This window comes from Streptopelia decaocto, assembly GCF_964273445.1.
Source record: "Streptopelia decaocto genome assembly, chromosome: 3".
Taxonomy (NCBI): Eukaryota; Metazoa; Chordata; class Aves; order Columbiformes; family Columbidae; genus Streptopelia; species Streptopelia decaocto.
The window spans coordinates 44,587,757-44,606,252 of NC_138656.1; the positions used below are offsets into that span (position 1 = coordinate 44,587,757).

The window sequence follows — 18,496 nt, forward strand, 5'->3', positions numbered from 1 at the left end:
TACACAAATTATTAATTTTTCTACCTTCATAAATATAACCCTAATATTAATCAAAATAACATTAAACTTTCATACTGTTTCACACTGTTTTCCTTGCTACCTCCTACTTTCCTCTGACCCTGTTTCAAACCCTCTTGTCCACATCCTGGGATATCAACTTTTGTATTTGTTATCTGTGCTCTCAGACTGTAGCTACTCCAGTCACCTGAGGACTACAGACATCTCCAGCAGCAGTTCTGTTTACTGACATCTATTTCTCAATACATGTAGATTTTCTTTCTAAATTCTGTGCATGTTTACAGATTTTGTCTTGATAACCTTTATTATACGTGCCTAATCCCCCTCATATCTTCTACCTCACACACAGTTCTATTCCAAAAGCATCCCGACTTCCTGTTATCTTAAATCTGTTCTTCCCAAGTTTTAAGATTCTTTAAGGCGATTAGTGTTAAGAGGTTGGGTTTTTTTTTTAATACATATTGAAAACAATCCCCTCTAAATATAATTAATCCAAATCTATAACTGTTTATCTTCTTAACTCTCCTCTTCTTCCTTTGTTTACATCACTCATCTCAACATACAACCTTTCAGAGGCACTGCTTGCCTCCCAACTGTCAGGCTGCTTTAATCAGGATAGTTTGATGAACAGTGGGTTTCTTTCCACTCCCCTCATATCAGTCAATCTAAAAAAAGCTATGATCTTGCCACAGAATGCTAGTTATTCTTCACAGTCACATAAAAAGTAATTAAACATTTTCGAAACTATTACTGGAAACAGCTAGGCAAATAAAAATGAGGAAGGAAAGAATGTTTTTTAACAACAAAACATCGCTTACTAAAAGAATAAAGAAGTCAAAACAACGAAGTTTTAAGTTGTTTCACTGGCAGTAATGTAACATCACAGAATTTATATAGAGTAAGCAAAAAGTCATGGAGACTGTACATGTTTGCACGTATCACTTCTTCACTAGTGTAAGATCCAACACTTTCCTAATAGAGATGTGTATGTGTCATTAAAATAGCTTTAATTAAAACAAAACAAGAGTATCTTTACTGAGACAATCTCTTACTCAAATATCAGAGTGCCTTCAAGAAGAGCAAACAGACAAAGCCTCAAAAATCAAATGCAATTTCTACCTGCAGTACTGTAGAAAAGCAGCTTTCAGTAATTTAGTCTTATCTTCTTGAGCTATAATTTCCAGCCTATTGGTTGCATCAAACACAGGACTCTGAAAATGCAAATAATAACTTCAGCTGAAAGACAAATATCAATCTGCATTACAAAATGAAAACATTTCTTTTTAAGTAGCAACAACATAAATTTAAAATAAAAAAGCCACTTAGAAGCAGTTGTGTTTATTAAGCCAAAGGTAAGAGACATTACAATGAAAGTCACACCACGACTTATCTCACCAGCTTATTCCACCAGGTAAATTTTTAATGGTAATTTAAAATATTTTAACATCAAAAAAATCAAAACATTTTTGACATAATTTAAAATGTATTCATGAGTACAAAAACAAAGTGCAGACAAATCTAACTAGAGATTAGTTCAATCAGAAAAACAAAGTTCCATCAGAGCAATCACCACAAAGGTCTTTCACTAAAATGCTGGTTAATAACAACTGATTTAAAAGGTGATTTACTTGGAATAAGGATTGCAGCTCACTATTGCCCATAGAACGTTCTCTAATTTATATTTTAGCAACTTTTCTATTATTCGCTCCCACTCCAAGGCACATACATTTTAAATAAAACGTATTTGTTATAAATAAGAACTTAATAAATGCACATTGCATAAAATATCAATTAAAATACTTTAACATATATTTATAAGACTATATTAAAAACATACAACAGAAACAACATTCAGCCACTATACAGCCATTCTCAGCTCAGCCTCCAAGCTTTTCACAGTGTGATAATAAAAAAGTGTCATATGCACAGAGGAATAGACACAAAAGACTAAAGAAACCATTGCAATCAAAAAGTGAGAACAAGGTCTGAGTCTCTGCACCATATTATATCAGGCCTAGTGACATATTGTAATATATTTATGTGAAAAAAAAATAGATTTCATAGAAATCTTGACTTCAAAACAAAGGAAAACAAAAAAAATTACCCAAACTGGCAGATGATGTAAAATTTCTTGGGTTTTGATTACTGCCTTCATTACAAGTATGAGTCTCTGAAAAACCCCAAACTTTAAAACTCAAATAAGCTAGGATTTCCACAGTGAAAATTCAAAACTGCCAGAAAAACATCTGTTTCTACTCTCAGTTTTCAACCAGCCAGGCAAACAAGTATTACCTCACTTCTCAGTCCAGCAACAGAAGAGGACAGGGAATCTTCAAGGTCTTCAGGAAGCACAGAAATGTTTTCCCTGGACAAGATGGTGATAAGTCCACTTTTTTTGGTAAAGAAGATGGGGAGGCTATTACAGGAACCTGCTCCTAAAATGCTATCTCCTAAGGTGAGAGAAAAAAAAGCAGCACATTAATGACACCAATTTAAGAACAAAATGTAACAGTTTCATAGCCAATTATTAAATTTTGCCATGAACCAACCAACAGCAATTGACAACTGCACTTGATTTACAGAAATTGTGTATACTATTTGCTACTCCAGATGTAGATTTCCAGATATTGCAAGTTAAAAAGAAAAAAAAAAAAAAAAAAAAAATCAACATTCAGGTGGTCTAAATCCACCTAAGGACCAATGTGCACATCCTACTTGAAAACAGCTGTGAAGGCCAAGGATGACACACTTAAAGACATCTCTCAACAGGCACCTATTATAGGATGAGCCTCAACACCAAGTTAACTTCAAGGGAAAAAAAAGTCCAGAGTGAATGTTGGAAGAAGAAAAATAAAGGAGGGGAAAAAAAAACCCCTCACAAACAAAACCCCCACCCTTTCATGTACCAAGGGTGGGAATCTACTTCATCTTCATCAAAACACTGTAGAGTGAGCAATAACAATACTGGATGTCACATCAGCACTTTCTCCATATGCTCATGAGAAACTCCCAACTTTAAAGATTAAATAAAAAGGAGCATAAATATGATTCTGCACTCTGAGAAATTTCAATCCTGTAAAAACATTCAATTAGAAAGTATCAACGAAATGTGATTATTTGGGTTTCCCTGCATGTTACCTTGTATGCCAAATATGATTCTCTCCTGTGGTAAAGAAATTCTCCCAGTTCCGGTGGAACAAGCAAACACTTCATCTTCCTTATAGAGGTAAGCAGCATGGCTGAAGTAATCTGGGACTACCAGACAGCACAACACTTCCTCTTCTGACTGCAAGTGTCACATATGAACAATATCACATATGTAATCACAACCTTAAACAAACATAACAAACATCTAACATTTTAAAGGATGATATGAGTTGCCTGCAGTTGGTTTACTTTTTAACAAAGAGATATGGATACAACTTATAACCTAAAAAAAAAAAAAAAAAAAAAAAAATCACACCAAAACCACTTTTAATTTGCCCTAAAACTTAAGATCCTGTGGGGTTTTTTTCTTGTATATATATTAAATTCTTGCTAATTTCACATGGAGAGATTAAGTAAACAGATCAATTATTCTAGAGTTTTCATACTCTTTCCATCTTAAGTCTCAATTTTAAGATGCCATTGCAGGCAGGGCTAAGTGGGGAAGAGTTGTAGAAGTTTACCAGAGAAATCAATACCTAAGCTTATGCTTCCAGAAGAGACAGCACAAAGGCAGCACGCCAAGGACAACCAACGCGTCCTCCCCTCCCAGCAAGCCAGCTGGCTTGCAAGGACCAAAACACTGGTCTCTTAATTCCTTGTCCTGCTACGAGAGTCTCAGCAGAGATCTGTTCTAAATGGATTGCATGAGTACACCATAAAATTACTCTGTAAAAACTTTCACAGACAGGACAAAAATTAAATCCGTAATAATCAGATGTTTAGACTTCTATTTCTGAGGGTTTTTTCTTTTACACTTTAAAATGTAAAGCATAAACTTTACATACAGTTCCTATTGAACATTAAAAGATGCTAGTACCCATTTTCCTCAGAATACTACAAGCACATACTTCCAATAACAACCTTAAGACAGAGAACTTGATTTTCCTTTAGACAAAAATCTGACAGCTGATTTACGTACAGGAATATTCTAAAACACTCTGAAAAACTTAAATCAGTTTCAGAGCCTTCATATACATACCTGAAAAGATGGATTGTACTGTGTTACCTCCACAACAACATCATCAGACATCTGGTAGCCTTTATCTTCTACTGTTATGAGAGTGTAGTAGACAAGACATGGACAATCTCCAGGATGCCACGCTGCAGCAAGTATCACCAGTCCATCACTATTAAACAACAGATAGCACACCGTCAAGAGATTATTACATATTTTACTTGCCCAAGCTCTACCACTCACAAAATCAGATATTTAAGTGCAATCACAAATATTTTCCAAGATTATATTTTTTTTAGAAAGAAACACTACATTATTTGCTCTTTCAAGCTGTTTTATTAACAGTATTCATATTGCAGTACAGAACTGAACCCAGGTAGTTATGATTTTATGTCATTAAAGTAAAAACAAGAGATACTGAATTCTCTGCATTTGCTGGAACAAGTTACAAGTGCTTACTTGCTGGCTTTGCAATATGAAGACAAAACAAATACCTCATAAAATGACACTAAAAAAAGTGAAAGGAATTATTCTAAAACAACAAATTTATAATGCTAAAGAGATAATGATAGCATACAGTATAGGATAACCTAGTTATCTTACAGGACATTCAAGTAAAATTAAATTGCAATTACATATAGTTTTTGCAACAGAACACATTTATCTCATTAATGTAAGTCTTACTAGATGCAAGTGTACTTCCTTACCGATTCTGTTGCAAATCCATGTATTGTATATTTACTCCTCCTTTAATATCTTCATAGTTACTTTCAGAACCCTAAAAAAGAATACATCTGACTTTTAACTATATATAAACAGCCTACTAATTAAACAAACACATAAACCCTTTCCAGGTGAGCTGGTTCTTACCCAAATTGCATCTGTAATATGTTCTTTCAGGATCCTGTTGATATCCCAGCTGAGAATATAACGTTCTGATGAATCATCAATCTCCCATTTGTTTAGATTTGAACTTGTTAGCATATAAAAGCTTGATCTCTCTTTATCCCAAAGAACACTAGAAATCTGCATTTCAAAAAGAAAAAAGCTAATAAGGTTAAAGCACAGCCTTAATATTTGGATACAACAATCTACACCACTCTCAGTCCACAAAAAAATCACTTCCTTGGGCAACCTACACAAGTTACGTTACAAGATGACAGTACTATGATAATTTCGAAGAGAAGTCTTATTTTATAGATATAACAACATCTATCGTAAGTCTGTTTCTCATGCTTCCAACTTTTGTGGAGTTCACGGGCGAAGCTGAACCCAATCACAAGCCCCTGGCAACCCTAAATTAGACAAGTAAAATTACAGGTTACTGCTGGTTTCTTCAAGTAGTAATGAGTCTGTTACTAGAAACAGGCAGGACTTTGAATCATTGCATATTCCCCAGGAAGTATTACTACTTTAAAGTCCTCTTTTATTCAGATCTAAAGAGCAAGTCAGCATTCTCCTTTACAAAGCATACAGATTTATTTGGTTCACGTCTTTTGTTCAAATTCCAAGGAAACATAAGTAACATAAATGAGCTGAGCCTTGTCTCTGTTTGTTTGTTTTTAGTCATTATACATCCTTACACAGCCTTCTATTTTTTGTTTCTCAAACACTGAAGATAGAAATTACAGAAAGAAATTAAAGCAGATTATTATATGAATGTTTTTCAAGCTTACCACAGCATCATGTCCAGGAGACAATATACCCAGAAGCGAAGAAACCTTTCTACCAATTCCAGAAAACATGCCCTGACCCTGAGGCATGGCATGCTGATGAATCTTGCCAGAACTATCTGGTACCAATCGAACTAGCTGGCCTCTGGTAGATGATAAAATAAAGCTTCCTCCCTAACAAAAAGAAAAAGCAACTATATTAAAAAAATAAGTCTTGAAACAATTCTACTGTCAGATAATTTTATCTATGTCAGTTCATAAGGGTAAACACTAAATGAGACACAAAGCATCCATAGTACTTGAAAGCATTTATGACATAAAAACACTGTTTGAATAAATTTTCGACATTATTCTCTATGCTTGAATCAGTGCAGTGTACAGCTCACAGTATACTTTTTAAAATTTTAAACCAATTTTTTAAAATATGAAGATATATTTATTCAGTGTGTTGCATTAATAATATATTCAACTTCTATGTATGCATTTAAACTTTACGCCTTATTAAGCACACTATATTTTTTTTAATAGCATCCTACCCTAGAGAACACAAATCTAAATAAAGCACAGAACAAATCTTCCACCTAGTTATGTCCAAAAAGACTGGGGTAGGTAATTAAAAAATGAATAGTGCATTAGTGAATGTATAACTGAGAAAAGATAACAATGCTTTTGTCAGACTGGAAAATAAAATAACATGCACCTATAAAGAAAGAGGTTGTCATCTGCTGGGGTGTTTTGGTTGTATTTTTTTGGTTTTGTCAGTTTTGATTTTAATTTGGGTTTGTGTTTTGGGGTGTTTGTTTGTTTTAAGAAATAACAAACATTAGCACTAAGTCAGACATCGGACTGGTGCTTAGCACTGGCAGAGACTCATTTTCTTACAATTGCATGACATTTTACTCCATGAAACTCTATTGCAGTTTAACAACAGAACTAAAATGTCATATAATCCTTGAAATCTAATGATGAAAAAGTGTTACCTTTGTACTGCAAAAATGTGAGAAGTCTTCTGTATTATGCAAAATATACGCTCCATTGTAGGTACTAATCTAACTCGTTCAGGAGGCAGAGACTTTTGCTGCCCATCTCTTGCCTGTCCTAATGGGAGCACTCACGTTAGCACCAAAATTAACATCAGGATTCTGTTTCTGAAGTGACCTCTTGCGAGTCCCCACATGCTGCCTGCTGGCTTCACGTCCCCTGTCGGAGCAGTCCCGGGGCACCAGCTGCACCCGCTTTGCGTGAAACTAAACTGGACAATGGGCTCTGACCACTCACAGCCATTCATTTCATTACACTGGAACCAGCATAAATAACCCCCCCTCCAAAATGACCTGTGTAGCCAGTGGCACTGCTTCAGCACTAACCTTGTTAACTTATAAATTCTCAATTATTGCCTTTTGCTACTTGATAATATAGACACAGTCTTCATTCCCCCTACCACCAAGGCATAAACCCCACCCCGTGCTTTCAATTCAAAACTGATCAAAGTTTGTATGTTACAGGGAATGAACAAAGTCTGTCAGATGTACAACAATTTTCAAAAAAATTGAACATTAAGGGTCTGAAGGTTGCTGAAATAATTTAACTGTTTACCTGTACAGGAAACGTTCACAGAACAAAGTTAAAAATAAATTTAAAAACCAGCACAATTTTCATCAGACCATATAAAAATTACGTTAAAAGTTAAATCTGCCCAGTGACAGGTGACTAAGTATCATTTTCATCTACATAATAATGCAGCTTTAGAACATTAACTGATTAATAAAAGGATTTTGCTCTGAAAAAAAATGTTCCTCTAGCTCTGAATTCATGCTGATGTCAGTGTTTCAACCACAGGTATGGTAACACCTTGCTTTCCTCATCTTGATGTCTGAAACTTGGGCACAATCAAGCTCTAATAGGGTAGATATCTATTAGTGTATCTTAATATCTTGAAAAATCTTAAGAAATTTGTCATTAACATCACTGTCCTCTGATTAGGTTTACAAATGTTTAAGACATGTTGATGTCCTAAAATAATATTTATAATACAGGATATGAATAGTAGATGTTGAAAAATTCACGAGATAAAATGTAATTTAAATGATGATAACTAGTTTTGAAGATAACACATACTGTAACACATTGAATTTTTTTACATATTCTGAGAGATTCCCCATTTAGGCACATCAAGAGCATAAAACAGAATTTCTAAGAACAATTCATAATCTACTTGTTCATTACCTTCATACAGAAATCTCTCAAATTCAGCCACTAGTGAGCTATACCGCAAGACGCTGAGTGTGTGGTCTGCAGGGTGAGATAAAGTAGTTCTCCATTTTTGTGATAGTGGGGCTTCTACCACTGGAAGTTATCACAGGGGCAACACTGACACTCCCTACAGGCTGAGATACCAAACCCGTCTTGTTAAGATTTTGGTTGAAACCAGCATGCTTCCCTGACTTAAACGTTATTACTTATGACTACCAGTCATCTCTGCTACTTAAGATCATCACACTCACCAACAATCTCCAAAGTTACTCCTCAGAACATCTGATAGTCTGCTTTGCAACATTTATTGGAGATTTAGTACTGATAATATGGAGAATGCTTTGAATGCTTTTTAATTTTTAAATTAAGAATTAAAGCAGTATTTTAATATAAATCATATTGTACTGTACCTTTACTGCTGTTAGGAAACTGCAGAGAGAGCCTCCAAAGTCTGTAAAAGTCTCCGTATAGGAACCTTCATGTGCAAGATTGGGCCAGTAGCGCACAGAACCTTCGCTGGTAGCAACCATTATTGACAGAGACTTGAAGTGAGAAAATAATTAACAGAACATGCAAGATTATAACAATCAGACGGCAGCTTTAACATGTCATTTTACATATCAAGATTGTGGGTGACAAACACACAAAAAAATAGCAAATACATATGGATGCACACTGTCAAACCTAGAATTGAATTGCAAAATGATTCTGTAGCGTAACTTAATACATGCAGGGAATCTTATACTTGCTTTTTTGCTAAAAATGATATTTCCTACTGGTTCTTGTTCCTGATAATTCAGAGTCTGCTATGGAAATGCAAACAAAACTTACAGCTGCAAGACAGAAAAGAGGCCATGGAAAATTCCAGATGACAAGAGTTATAAGCTACTGTGGAATACTTGAAACACAGGCTACAATTTAACAAAGAAACCGTTCCAGTGTCATTAGGAAAAAATATCAAATCACACAGTGGCTCTTCTCTTCATAAAGACAAAAGCCCACAGCGTGCCTGCATTAGGGCTTCTCACACAGTAAGTCACACACATACCAAACTCAAAGCGTGAAGCAAGAAACTGTGTTCAAGAAGAGATTTAGACAGAAAATGTTGTACTTCATCTATTGGTTGTTGCAAAAAAGTCACAAAACAGAAGAACAGCAGCTTAGAGCTGTTATTGAGAAACTCCTTTGAGTTTTCTAACTGATTTTTGATGACACACAGATCTTCACAAAGAAAAGCAGTCTAATGAACATACTAACAATTAAAAAAACAACTCAGAATGCATTGTCCTTTGTGATTCCTGCCCATTATTTAATAATTTTCATTTTAGTGAACTATTTTCTACAACTAATATTCCCACTTCACTCTGCAAAATCATAATAGCCAAGCATAGCTCACAAGCTGAAGAAAGATGAAATTTAAAAAAAAGATCTTCGTTTAGGTGTATTACTTCCTCTTAAACTTCTTTGGGTAGACTTAGTCATACCGCATTTAGAGCTTATGAGCTAACCACAAGATACTTAGATTGCTTTTCACCATCTGGAAGTAAAACACAGTAAAGTCAAAAGGAAAGATCCCATTCTGTGGTACTTCTTCCTTCCAAAGATGACTACTTATCCAGTTGTACTAGAGCACCACTTATATTAACTGGAAACTACACCCAAGCTGAAAAAATGAGAGCTGCTTTTCTTTATGAACGACAGTAACAGAGTCATGAACGTACTTTCAGAAAACTTAAATGATCTTTACACGTCATGCTCCAGGACAGTATGTTATAATAAGGCACTTAGGAAAAAATCAGTGCAGACAGGTGAAATCATCTGTCCTCCTAGTGCAAGCTTCCTTACAGAGACCACCAAAGGAGGTTGCTGGTGTTTTCACACAGACGTACTGAGAATCCATGTGTACTCACTGCTGAACAACTCTTTTAGCCAGCATGCATATAAATTGCACTTGCTCAGACTGAATATTTGATTGCTCTGGTGGTAACAAAATAATTTAGTTCAGTATATTTTTGTTTGTCATGAAAGCATGGCAAGTAACACTTAACTAAGGAGAGAGTTAATGTGCTTCAGAGTAGCTAGTATGGGTCTATGTTTTGGATTTGTGCTGACAAGTGTGTTGGTAACACAGGGGTGTTTTAGTCACTGCTGAGCAAGGCTGCAGAGAGTCAAGGCCTTTTCTGCTTCTCACACCACCTGGCCAGCAAACAGGCTGGGGGTGCACAAGCAGCTGGGAGGGGCACAGCAGGACAGCTGAGCCCAACTAAGGGATATCCTACACCATATGAGGTCATGCTCACTGTATAAACCTGGGGGAAGAAGGAAGAAGAGGGGGACATTCAGAGTGATGGTGTTTGTCTTCTCAAGTAACCGTTACCCGTGATGGAGCCTGGCTGTCCTGGAGATGGTGGAATACCTGCCTGCCCATGGGAAGCAGTAAATTAATACCTTGTTTTGCTTTGCTTCTGTGTGTGGCTTTTGCTTTACCTAAAATGCCTTTACCTCAAACCATGAGTTTTTTCACTTTAACTCTTCTGAATCTCTCCCCCACCTGACCAGGAGGGAGTGAGCAAGTGACTGTGCAGGGATTAGTGGCTGGCTGGGATTAAACCAGAAAATCCTACAACATGTAAATGATGTAACTTGAAAAGACTAGCAGAATTTTGTTTATTTAAAACATACCTATTGCAAACTATCAATCCTGACCTTTAGACTAGACAGTACAACCTAAACACAGTTTTCAAATAAGTACTTGATAAAAAAAGGATATATTAAAAGTTACTCTAAGAGTATTTTTAAACACTAAAATTCAAAAGTTGATCACCTGCAGAGAAGTTGCTTCACCTGAGGAACTGACACAAGATATAGCTGCTAAACTAGAACTCCACTGGAAGTCACTGGGTGGCAGCTGCAGTTCCTTGCACAGAGATAACTGTAAGAAAGAGATGTCATAATAAACATGAGACTGGAAGAACTTATTCCTCTGCCACAGAGTCTTTAGACTTTTTGAACCTGTTAAAAAATAATTTTCAACTAGCCCAGACACCCTGTAAGGCAACCAAAAGAATAACACAAGTCACTTTCAGCAAGGTTGTCACAACCAGCAAACAGATAAAAACCACCTACTTATAAGTTTTCAAACATCATTGTTTTTCTTTAATTATTTCCGAGTGTTTCACACAACACTACAATATTGAATTATTTCTTTCAGAGGTGCAATTACTTGACCATTGCATAATACAATATGCTAATGAGGCAACAAATAAAAATTAAACTAGAAGTGCTTGAGAAAGCTTACTAGGTACTAACAGAGTGGAGAGGGGAAATACTCCTCCTTCCTCTGCCCCCCAAAGTCAAACAATCAAAAAAATTTTAATCTCTTGAAAAATACCAGAATTTAGTATACCTGGTGCTCTACAGTAAGTGCAGAATCTGTATAATTAACATATGTTGCACTACTTGAAAGACATGCATTTTATAACTACACGCTTCTGCTGACCACACTTGCTATTCACTGAAATGATACTGAAAGAAACACTGGTCAGAGGGAAAAATAAATTCTTGACGTAAGAAATCTAGAAGAAACATATATTCAGCACAGCTGAAACAAACCTTTATTTTTGACAAACTGAAAAGTCAGTCCCAGAATAACCTACACCAATCTGTAACGTATCAACTGGGTTTTAACTATTAAAATAAGCTTTATCAAGACTATCTAACATAAAAGACTCAGTTATTAAAATGCAAAGAATTAACCTTAATGTTAAGGTGACAACTAAATATTAAAAGAGGAATGTAAAAACGTTAACCTCTCTCAAAAGCTTGAGTTTCCGTTACTCGACTTCATATCAACCCCGCTGCTCTCGAGGGAAACCAGACAAACTCCAATTTATAAAGAAACTCTTGCTTTAAAAAAAACACAACTGAATATTTTGTTCAACTAGCATAAAATATAGAAGTTTTTCCATCTTGATATTTCAGTTACCTTAGCTACTGGAGACTGACCAATCTTCCAAATAATCAACCTCTCTTTATGGACTAGCCAGGCCCATCCATTTTCATCCACTTGAACACTCAGTTGGTCATCAGCTACATAAAAAATAATTTTTTAAAGCATTCAGATTTTTAAAACACTGCAGGGTAACCTCAAAACCAGTAATCTTTCATTCTCATATTAAAATAAGAAATGTATTTTTCTATTAAATTAAAATTCTCCATGTTAGAATTCCCATGTATTTGATTAAGATACCAGATTACTGCATATAGTTTAAAATCCATTTGACAAAACGCTCAGCTATTGAGAGTGAAAAGCAAGACGATCCTAGAAGCTACTTCCCTCAATTTACAGCAGGTTATAATAGCTTTGTAAATTGCCCAGCAATTTTAAGATATGTATTTTTAGTTCCTCTTACATCTCCTACAAAAAGAAAACTTATCCACTGGGAAAAACTGCCTAGGAGTCCAATTTCTTGAACAAAAAGAAAGGTTTGCATCATTGCAGCTTTTAGAAACGATTAAAAAAGCGTATTAAAAACAAAAAAAGAAAATTAAAGCATCCACTCTAGAACACAACAGAATCAAAAAGGTGAGAAAAAAAATATGCAAGTTATTAAAAAACTACCATTGGCTTTCTTTATAACCTTGGATTTTATGATATATTAGTTAAGACAGCACTGAAGGATATTTACATTACAATGTGTTATGACAATTACAGTTACACAGTTAACCAAGTTGCATTCAAACCAAAGCACAAACCTATCAGTTTCCACTGTAAACTCAGCATTTAAATGGCATCAACAACATGTTAACACGTCCCCCACCTGTCAATTTGCATGAGAAAAATAACAGATAAAACCAGTTCTTACCGTCAGCCTTCTTCAAGGCTTCCATAACCTTAACAGGCAGAGAGGATCCAAACGCTTTGACATCATAGTTTATGGTCTCACTTGCTGAGGGATGCTGGATAACTCTCGTAGGAGTTGCTCTTAAAACAAGAAGTTATAGCTAGTTTTTTTATCGTTTCTTCATCAGTTTCAACAGACGCTTACTTCATTAATATTGGTTTAGAAATAGATGTGATGAAATGCGTTTATATAAAATAAACATGTTCCCTCTGGGAGCACCATCTAAAGCAGTAATGTTGCAGCCTCCTTAAAAGTTGTAAGCTGTCGTCAAATTCCTTTATTTTTCAAAGAACTGGTTTTGAATACACATTCCTCCCCCCAGCAACAAAATCACTGTTCCCCTTCTCTGTAATTTGGTTGTCTATAAAATAAAGCTATCCTCCATGCCAAGAGAAGCTCCACAGAGGTTCTTCCCTCCCTGCAGGGCCCATTTCCATCCCCACTTCCAACACTTTAGAAGATATTGCCCTTTTTTATTTCACCCTCACAAGTAAAGTGACGTCACAGACCTCCCCAGTGTGAAATGTCAGAAGGTGACAAATACACAGCTAGAAGACAAGCCTGACACCTCGTTTGGAAAAAAATACTATATTAAACAGACCTGAAGTAAAAATTCCCCCAAAACAAAAATGGGCAATCTTGGTTACCTCAACAACAAATAGCTGCTCCTGAGAAAAGAGATTCTGAAACCCTGACCTTGATCTTGGGCTCATGTTAAATCTCAGTTTTGATTCATATGGAAGGGAGAAGGAGATGGTGGCAGCAGAGGAATGCCTAAACTTTTGACTATTTTATCTTCTTTTAAAATACAGATGTACATATTAGTATTTTTCCTATACCAGGGATACATCTGAGGAACACTTGAATTCAAAAATTAATGAGATATTTACAACACTGAACATGCAGTATTGCACATATATAATGTAAAAAGCCACTTTTAAAGAACCTTGAAATTGTTCAGCTATAAAATGCTGCAGTCACAACTTGCTACCATGAGAAGAGAGCATGTCAAACACCCTACAAAGGACCTGAGAGCAACTGACAAACCACAGAATAATAAAGTCTTACTACACCTGTAGGAAAGTAAATGAGCCAAATGAGAAACACAGATTAGGAGCTCTCATATTTTTTTTTTTTTTTTTCCTTTTCAAACAGAAAAGCCATACCTGAGAGTTCTATCAGAATGTTCTGAAAAAAAAGTCAGTGAATACAAAACAGACAATATTAAATACTTAATTTCTCAACATCTTTTAAAAAGATCCCTTATCAAAGATTCCTACAGAAACCAAGCTGGGAGATATGAGGAAAAGTTTTACTGTAGATCAAACCCTGTATAAAAGAAAAGCAGTAAGCAAAAATAATAGGGGAAAGAAAGGTTAATTTACACACTGGAGGAAAGTTTCCATTCTATAAATCTGTACTACTGTCTAAAACCTTCATCACAGTCACAAAAGAAACCAACTATCAGAGTGACAGTGTCTTGACTGTACTAAGTAGTACTGTACAATCAAACAGAACATCTGAGTTACTAAACACAGAATAAAAGGCAAAACAGAAAACATCATGACAGCTCCACCTACAGCTTCTTGAGTTCTGTGAAGATCTACCATGCATCTCAGAAGGATATTGTAGAAAAACAACTTAAGAGAGACTGAAGGATGATCAGAGACACAGAGTATCTTACACCCCGCCAGGAAAAACAAATGGTAAAAATGCATTTGTGAAACGGCAATGTTGTAACCTACAATGGCTTAAGCATGTAAAAATTAGGCAGGGTTTGCAAAGAGAAACAAAATATTTTGTTAAATCTTCTTGTATAGATAGTTGAAAGCAAGAGCTTTCAGGCAGAGCCCTTTCATGAGGCTCATTCAGAAGTATGCCTTAACACATTTACTGAGACACGGGACCGATATAATCTAATTGCTGGCTATTACACACGACCAAATGACACCTTTCCCCCTCCTTTTACTCAGTAAAGTAAAATGTTTTTATCTAATTGAAAGCCACAGGACCTCGGCCGCGGATGCTCGGGGTTCCCGCCAGAAACGGTGGCGGGGAAACGCCAGGGCCGAGCGGCGGGTGCCCAGGGAGCCGAGAGAGGGGGAGCCGAGAGAGGGGGAGCTGAGAGAAGAGGGGCCGAGGCGGCGGCAAAAGGCGGCCCGAAGCCCCTGGGCCCTGCCTGGGAGCCGGCTGGGTGGAGGGGGCGGGACTCACCGGGCGGACAGGGAGCCGCTCCTCCGCGCCGCCGGGGAGAACAGCCCTGGGGAGCCGGCTGCCGCCACACCGGCTAGGTTCTTCCTGCCGCCCGGCCGGGAGAGAGGGCTGGGGGCGGCGCTGCCGAGGTTCCTGCGGGCCGAGCCACCGGGGGTCCGCGGGGAGGCGGGCGCCGAGAACATGGTTGAGGAGAACGGAACGGAGCGGTGCGGTGCGGCACAAGCCCTGCCCTCCCGCCGGGCGCCGGCAGATCGCGTCACTGCGGGGCGGGGCGGAGAGCGGCGCAGCCCCTGCGGAGGACAGGCGGAGACCCCGCGCAGCTGCCCGCTCAGGAGACGGCCCGGCCCGGAGTTCGCGCCCCGCTTTCCCGGCAGTCATTGGTGCAGCCTCGCTGAGGGAAACCACCCTTGTAAAAACGTCGCAGTTACCACAGTGTCGAGCGTTAACGGTCATGTGTCCGGTTCTTGCCTCATCTTCGTGTGCTTCCCCCGCGCCTCAGGGGAGAGTGATTCCTTCCCGGGGCGAGGAGCAGCGGGAGACTCGCCTCGGGCCCGCTGGGACACAAGGACCCTCAGAGGGTGGGGGTGTTACCCGCCCGCCTCCCCATCGCCGGAGGCGGCTGTGGGTCCGGTGGTCTCACGGAAACACGGATCCCCTCACTCAGGTGTTCCTGGAAAGACGGTCCTTCAGGTCGCTCCCAGGGGGGTTCACCCGGCTGGATTTGGGAACCGTTTTTCAGCGACTCCGTGCAGTTCTGGCGCTCTCTTGAGCAGAAAAGGACAATTACATACACTCAAAAAATTCCTGTTGAAACACCATTGGAAACGGCTGTTTGGCACTTTAGGAAGGACATGTATTCCAGTAATAGAGTTGCCTAATCTTTAAAACAGCGTGTGCTGTAACCTGTGTTTGTCCACAAATTATTATTAACAATTAGTAGTAGTAGTAGTATACCACCACTGCCACCCCCATCCCAACACATTCAGTGCAAATCTTGCTACATTTCACATATATGGTAAATAAAAATCACGCACTACAACTATTTGATGGTATGGAATTAGATCAGTCTTGAAGGGGAGCAAAGTTTTCTCATTGAAAGTATGTACTCGACTACACTGGTTTGTATGAAAAAATAAGAACTTCCAGAAGGTACTATGTGCCATCTACCCTGGGAAGGAGTTAATATGTGTATTATCAGTGGAGCTAATTAGTTAAGAAAAAATAACTAAAACTGGAACATTCAAACACTGCCCATCATTTTCCAAAACCATGTTCTTTCACTAAGAGTCACAGCAGTTACACTTTCTACGTGAATTGTGGTCCAACAGGACTGAACCTGAAATGCAGAGGAGATAAGCTTACAGATACCTCATCTGGCAGTACTGAAGTACAAGGTGCCTCTCTGAATGTTTCAATGCTTTGCCTTTCAACTTCACTCTGTCTCCTTTTGCTTTGATTTTATGGGAAAGGCAAAACATCAACACTTAGTGTTGCATTAATGTAGTATACTTCTGTACAGCCTTCTCTATTTCACTCCATGCAGTAATGCTAAGTCATCATGTTACTGTTGTTTAGTCAAGAAAAACACAAACAAAACCAAACCAGAAAACACACACACAAACAAGGAAATGGGGAAAAACTGAGTAAAATTCAAGCTGCTGTCCATTTTTCCCAACATCCATGAATGGTGACATTTAAATTATTTTAAAAACTGAAAGGTCCCCTTCACATCTCATTTCTAAAATATTTAAGATGATACAGTGTGAGCAGAAATTTCTTGCTGATCGAATCCTGTATACAGTTTGCTGCACTTCCTCAGGCAATTACTCTGCTTCCTTTAGCTGTCTCAGCCCTGTGTTAACAGCTTCATCTCCAGGAGAGAGGTTACAAGTCAACCTTTAAATCTCATTTTTAATGCAGAAAGCTAGCTTATCCTAACTATATCAGTTAGAGACTTGACAGTTCTTGAACTGGGACTCACGGTATTTTTCACATGCGCACAGATCACATACATTGTAGGTGTGTAAACCGCAAAGCTTTCTACTTGCAGATTACTAAGAAACTTTATTTTCTCGCCTTTTTGAGGTCTGTGGTTTGTTCTAATGAGTATTTTGAAGGATTCTAACCTGGATAAAGTCTGTTATTGAATGTACCTGTTATGACAGACATTCACGTTTCTGTGGACTAGAGCTTTTCTGTAGCTTTTCACATTCTTCTGTAGACTGTAACTGTGCCAGAACGACTAATGAACACAAGACACAAAACATTCATTCAGTTCAGCTGCAAGCAATTCCTGTACCCTGTGTGAACACGTGAATAAAGGTGCTTGTTGCATCTCACATAAGGAGAGATTACGTGAGTAAATATTGAAGTTTAATCCCCTCACAATACATTATAAAGAGAATAATTGGTAGTCAAGACTCAAATTGAACATTGGGCAGTGGCATTTTTGGCACATCTTTAATACTATATCTACTTCTTGTAAAACTATATCATGAGATAAAATTACATCTGGATGTAATTTTATTTTCATTCCCTAGCACAGGGATCTCTTTAGCATTTTCACTATGTTCCACAAAGTACCATTAATGGCACATTAGGTAAACATTTTAGGCTTGCCCAGCACTAAGTATCTCACCTATTGCCAGTAAAGTTTTCCAGTAACAAGTTTTCCTAGCATAGATGAGTTTTAATGAGACCTGGAAAGTTTCTGTCTTTTAAAAATTATCTTGTGGGATTTTGCATCCTCAGAAAGACTAGAGAAATTCTATTGGAAAAGTTTCTTAAATCAGAAACCTGAATCCTCCTCTTTACTACCAAATGTACGCTCCTGCAGTTACGCAAATTAACGTAATGCTACTCTTTTACTAGTTGTCCTTGAGAAGGTAGTTTACTAGTTGTCCCTAATAAGGTAGTTGGGCAAAACCTGGGATTTCTATGAATAAAATTTTAAGTCTCAATAAAAAACTTAAAAAAGGAAAAAACAAGAGCATGTTCTTTTGGACGTCACCTTAGACGGGAAGTGAAACTAAAGCGTGGGGAAAACAGAGAAGGGAAGAAAATGCATGCAAATTTTAAATTTGCCTATGCTGACAATATACTAACATACTTCCTTTGTCTCTGTGTAAAGTCAGTTAGGTTTTTTGTTTGGTTGCTCTTTTGTTTGATTTTTAAAGAACTTCCCTCCAACTCATACTTCCATACTCTCTAAAATGTGTTCTCATATGTAATTTCCTGCAGTAACTGTAGATGGTGATCACAACCAACTTCCA

General features: G+C 37.6%; 1 protein-coding gene across 1 annotated transcript in view; it reads right to left on the reverse strand.

Moving 5' to 3' along the window:
* Positions 1-15,489, reverse strand: part of NUP133 (nucleoporin 133) — a 43,193-nt gene extending 27,704 nt beyond the window's left edge. The window contains exons 1-12 of the mRNA XM_082049180.1: positions 15,225-15,489; positions 12,972-13,090; positions 12,092-12,195; positions 10,931-11,038; positions 8,517-8,648; positions 5,857-6,027; positions 5,051-5,206; positions 4,888-4,958; positions 4,205-4,352; positions 3,157-3,304; positions 2,311-2,468; positions 1,138-1,229 (exon numbers count right to left, since the gene is read on the reverse strand). Coding sequence (XP_081905306.1) covers positions 1,138-1,229; positions 2,311-2,468; positions 3,157-3,304; positions 4,205-4,352; positions 4,888-4,958; positions 5,051-5,206; positions 5,857-6,027; positions 8,517-8,648; positions 10,931-11,038; positions 12,092-12,195; positions 12,972-13,090; positions 15,225-15,406 — 1,589 coding nt within the window. The 5' untranslated portion in view covers positions 15,407-15,489. The remainder of the gene's footprint in view (positions 1-1,137; positions 1,230-2,310; positions 2,469-3,156; positions 3,305-4,204; positions 4,353-4,887; positions 4,959-5,050; positions 5,207-5,856; positions 6,028-8,516; positions 8,649-10,930; positions 11,039-12,091; positions 12,196-12,971; positions 13,091-15,224) is intronic.
* Positions 15,490-18,496: the final 3,007 nt, after the last annotated feature.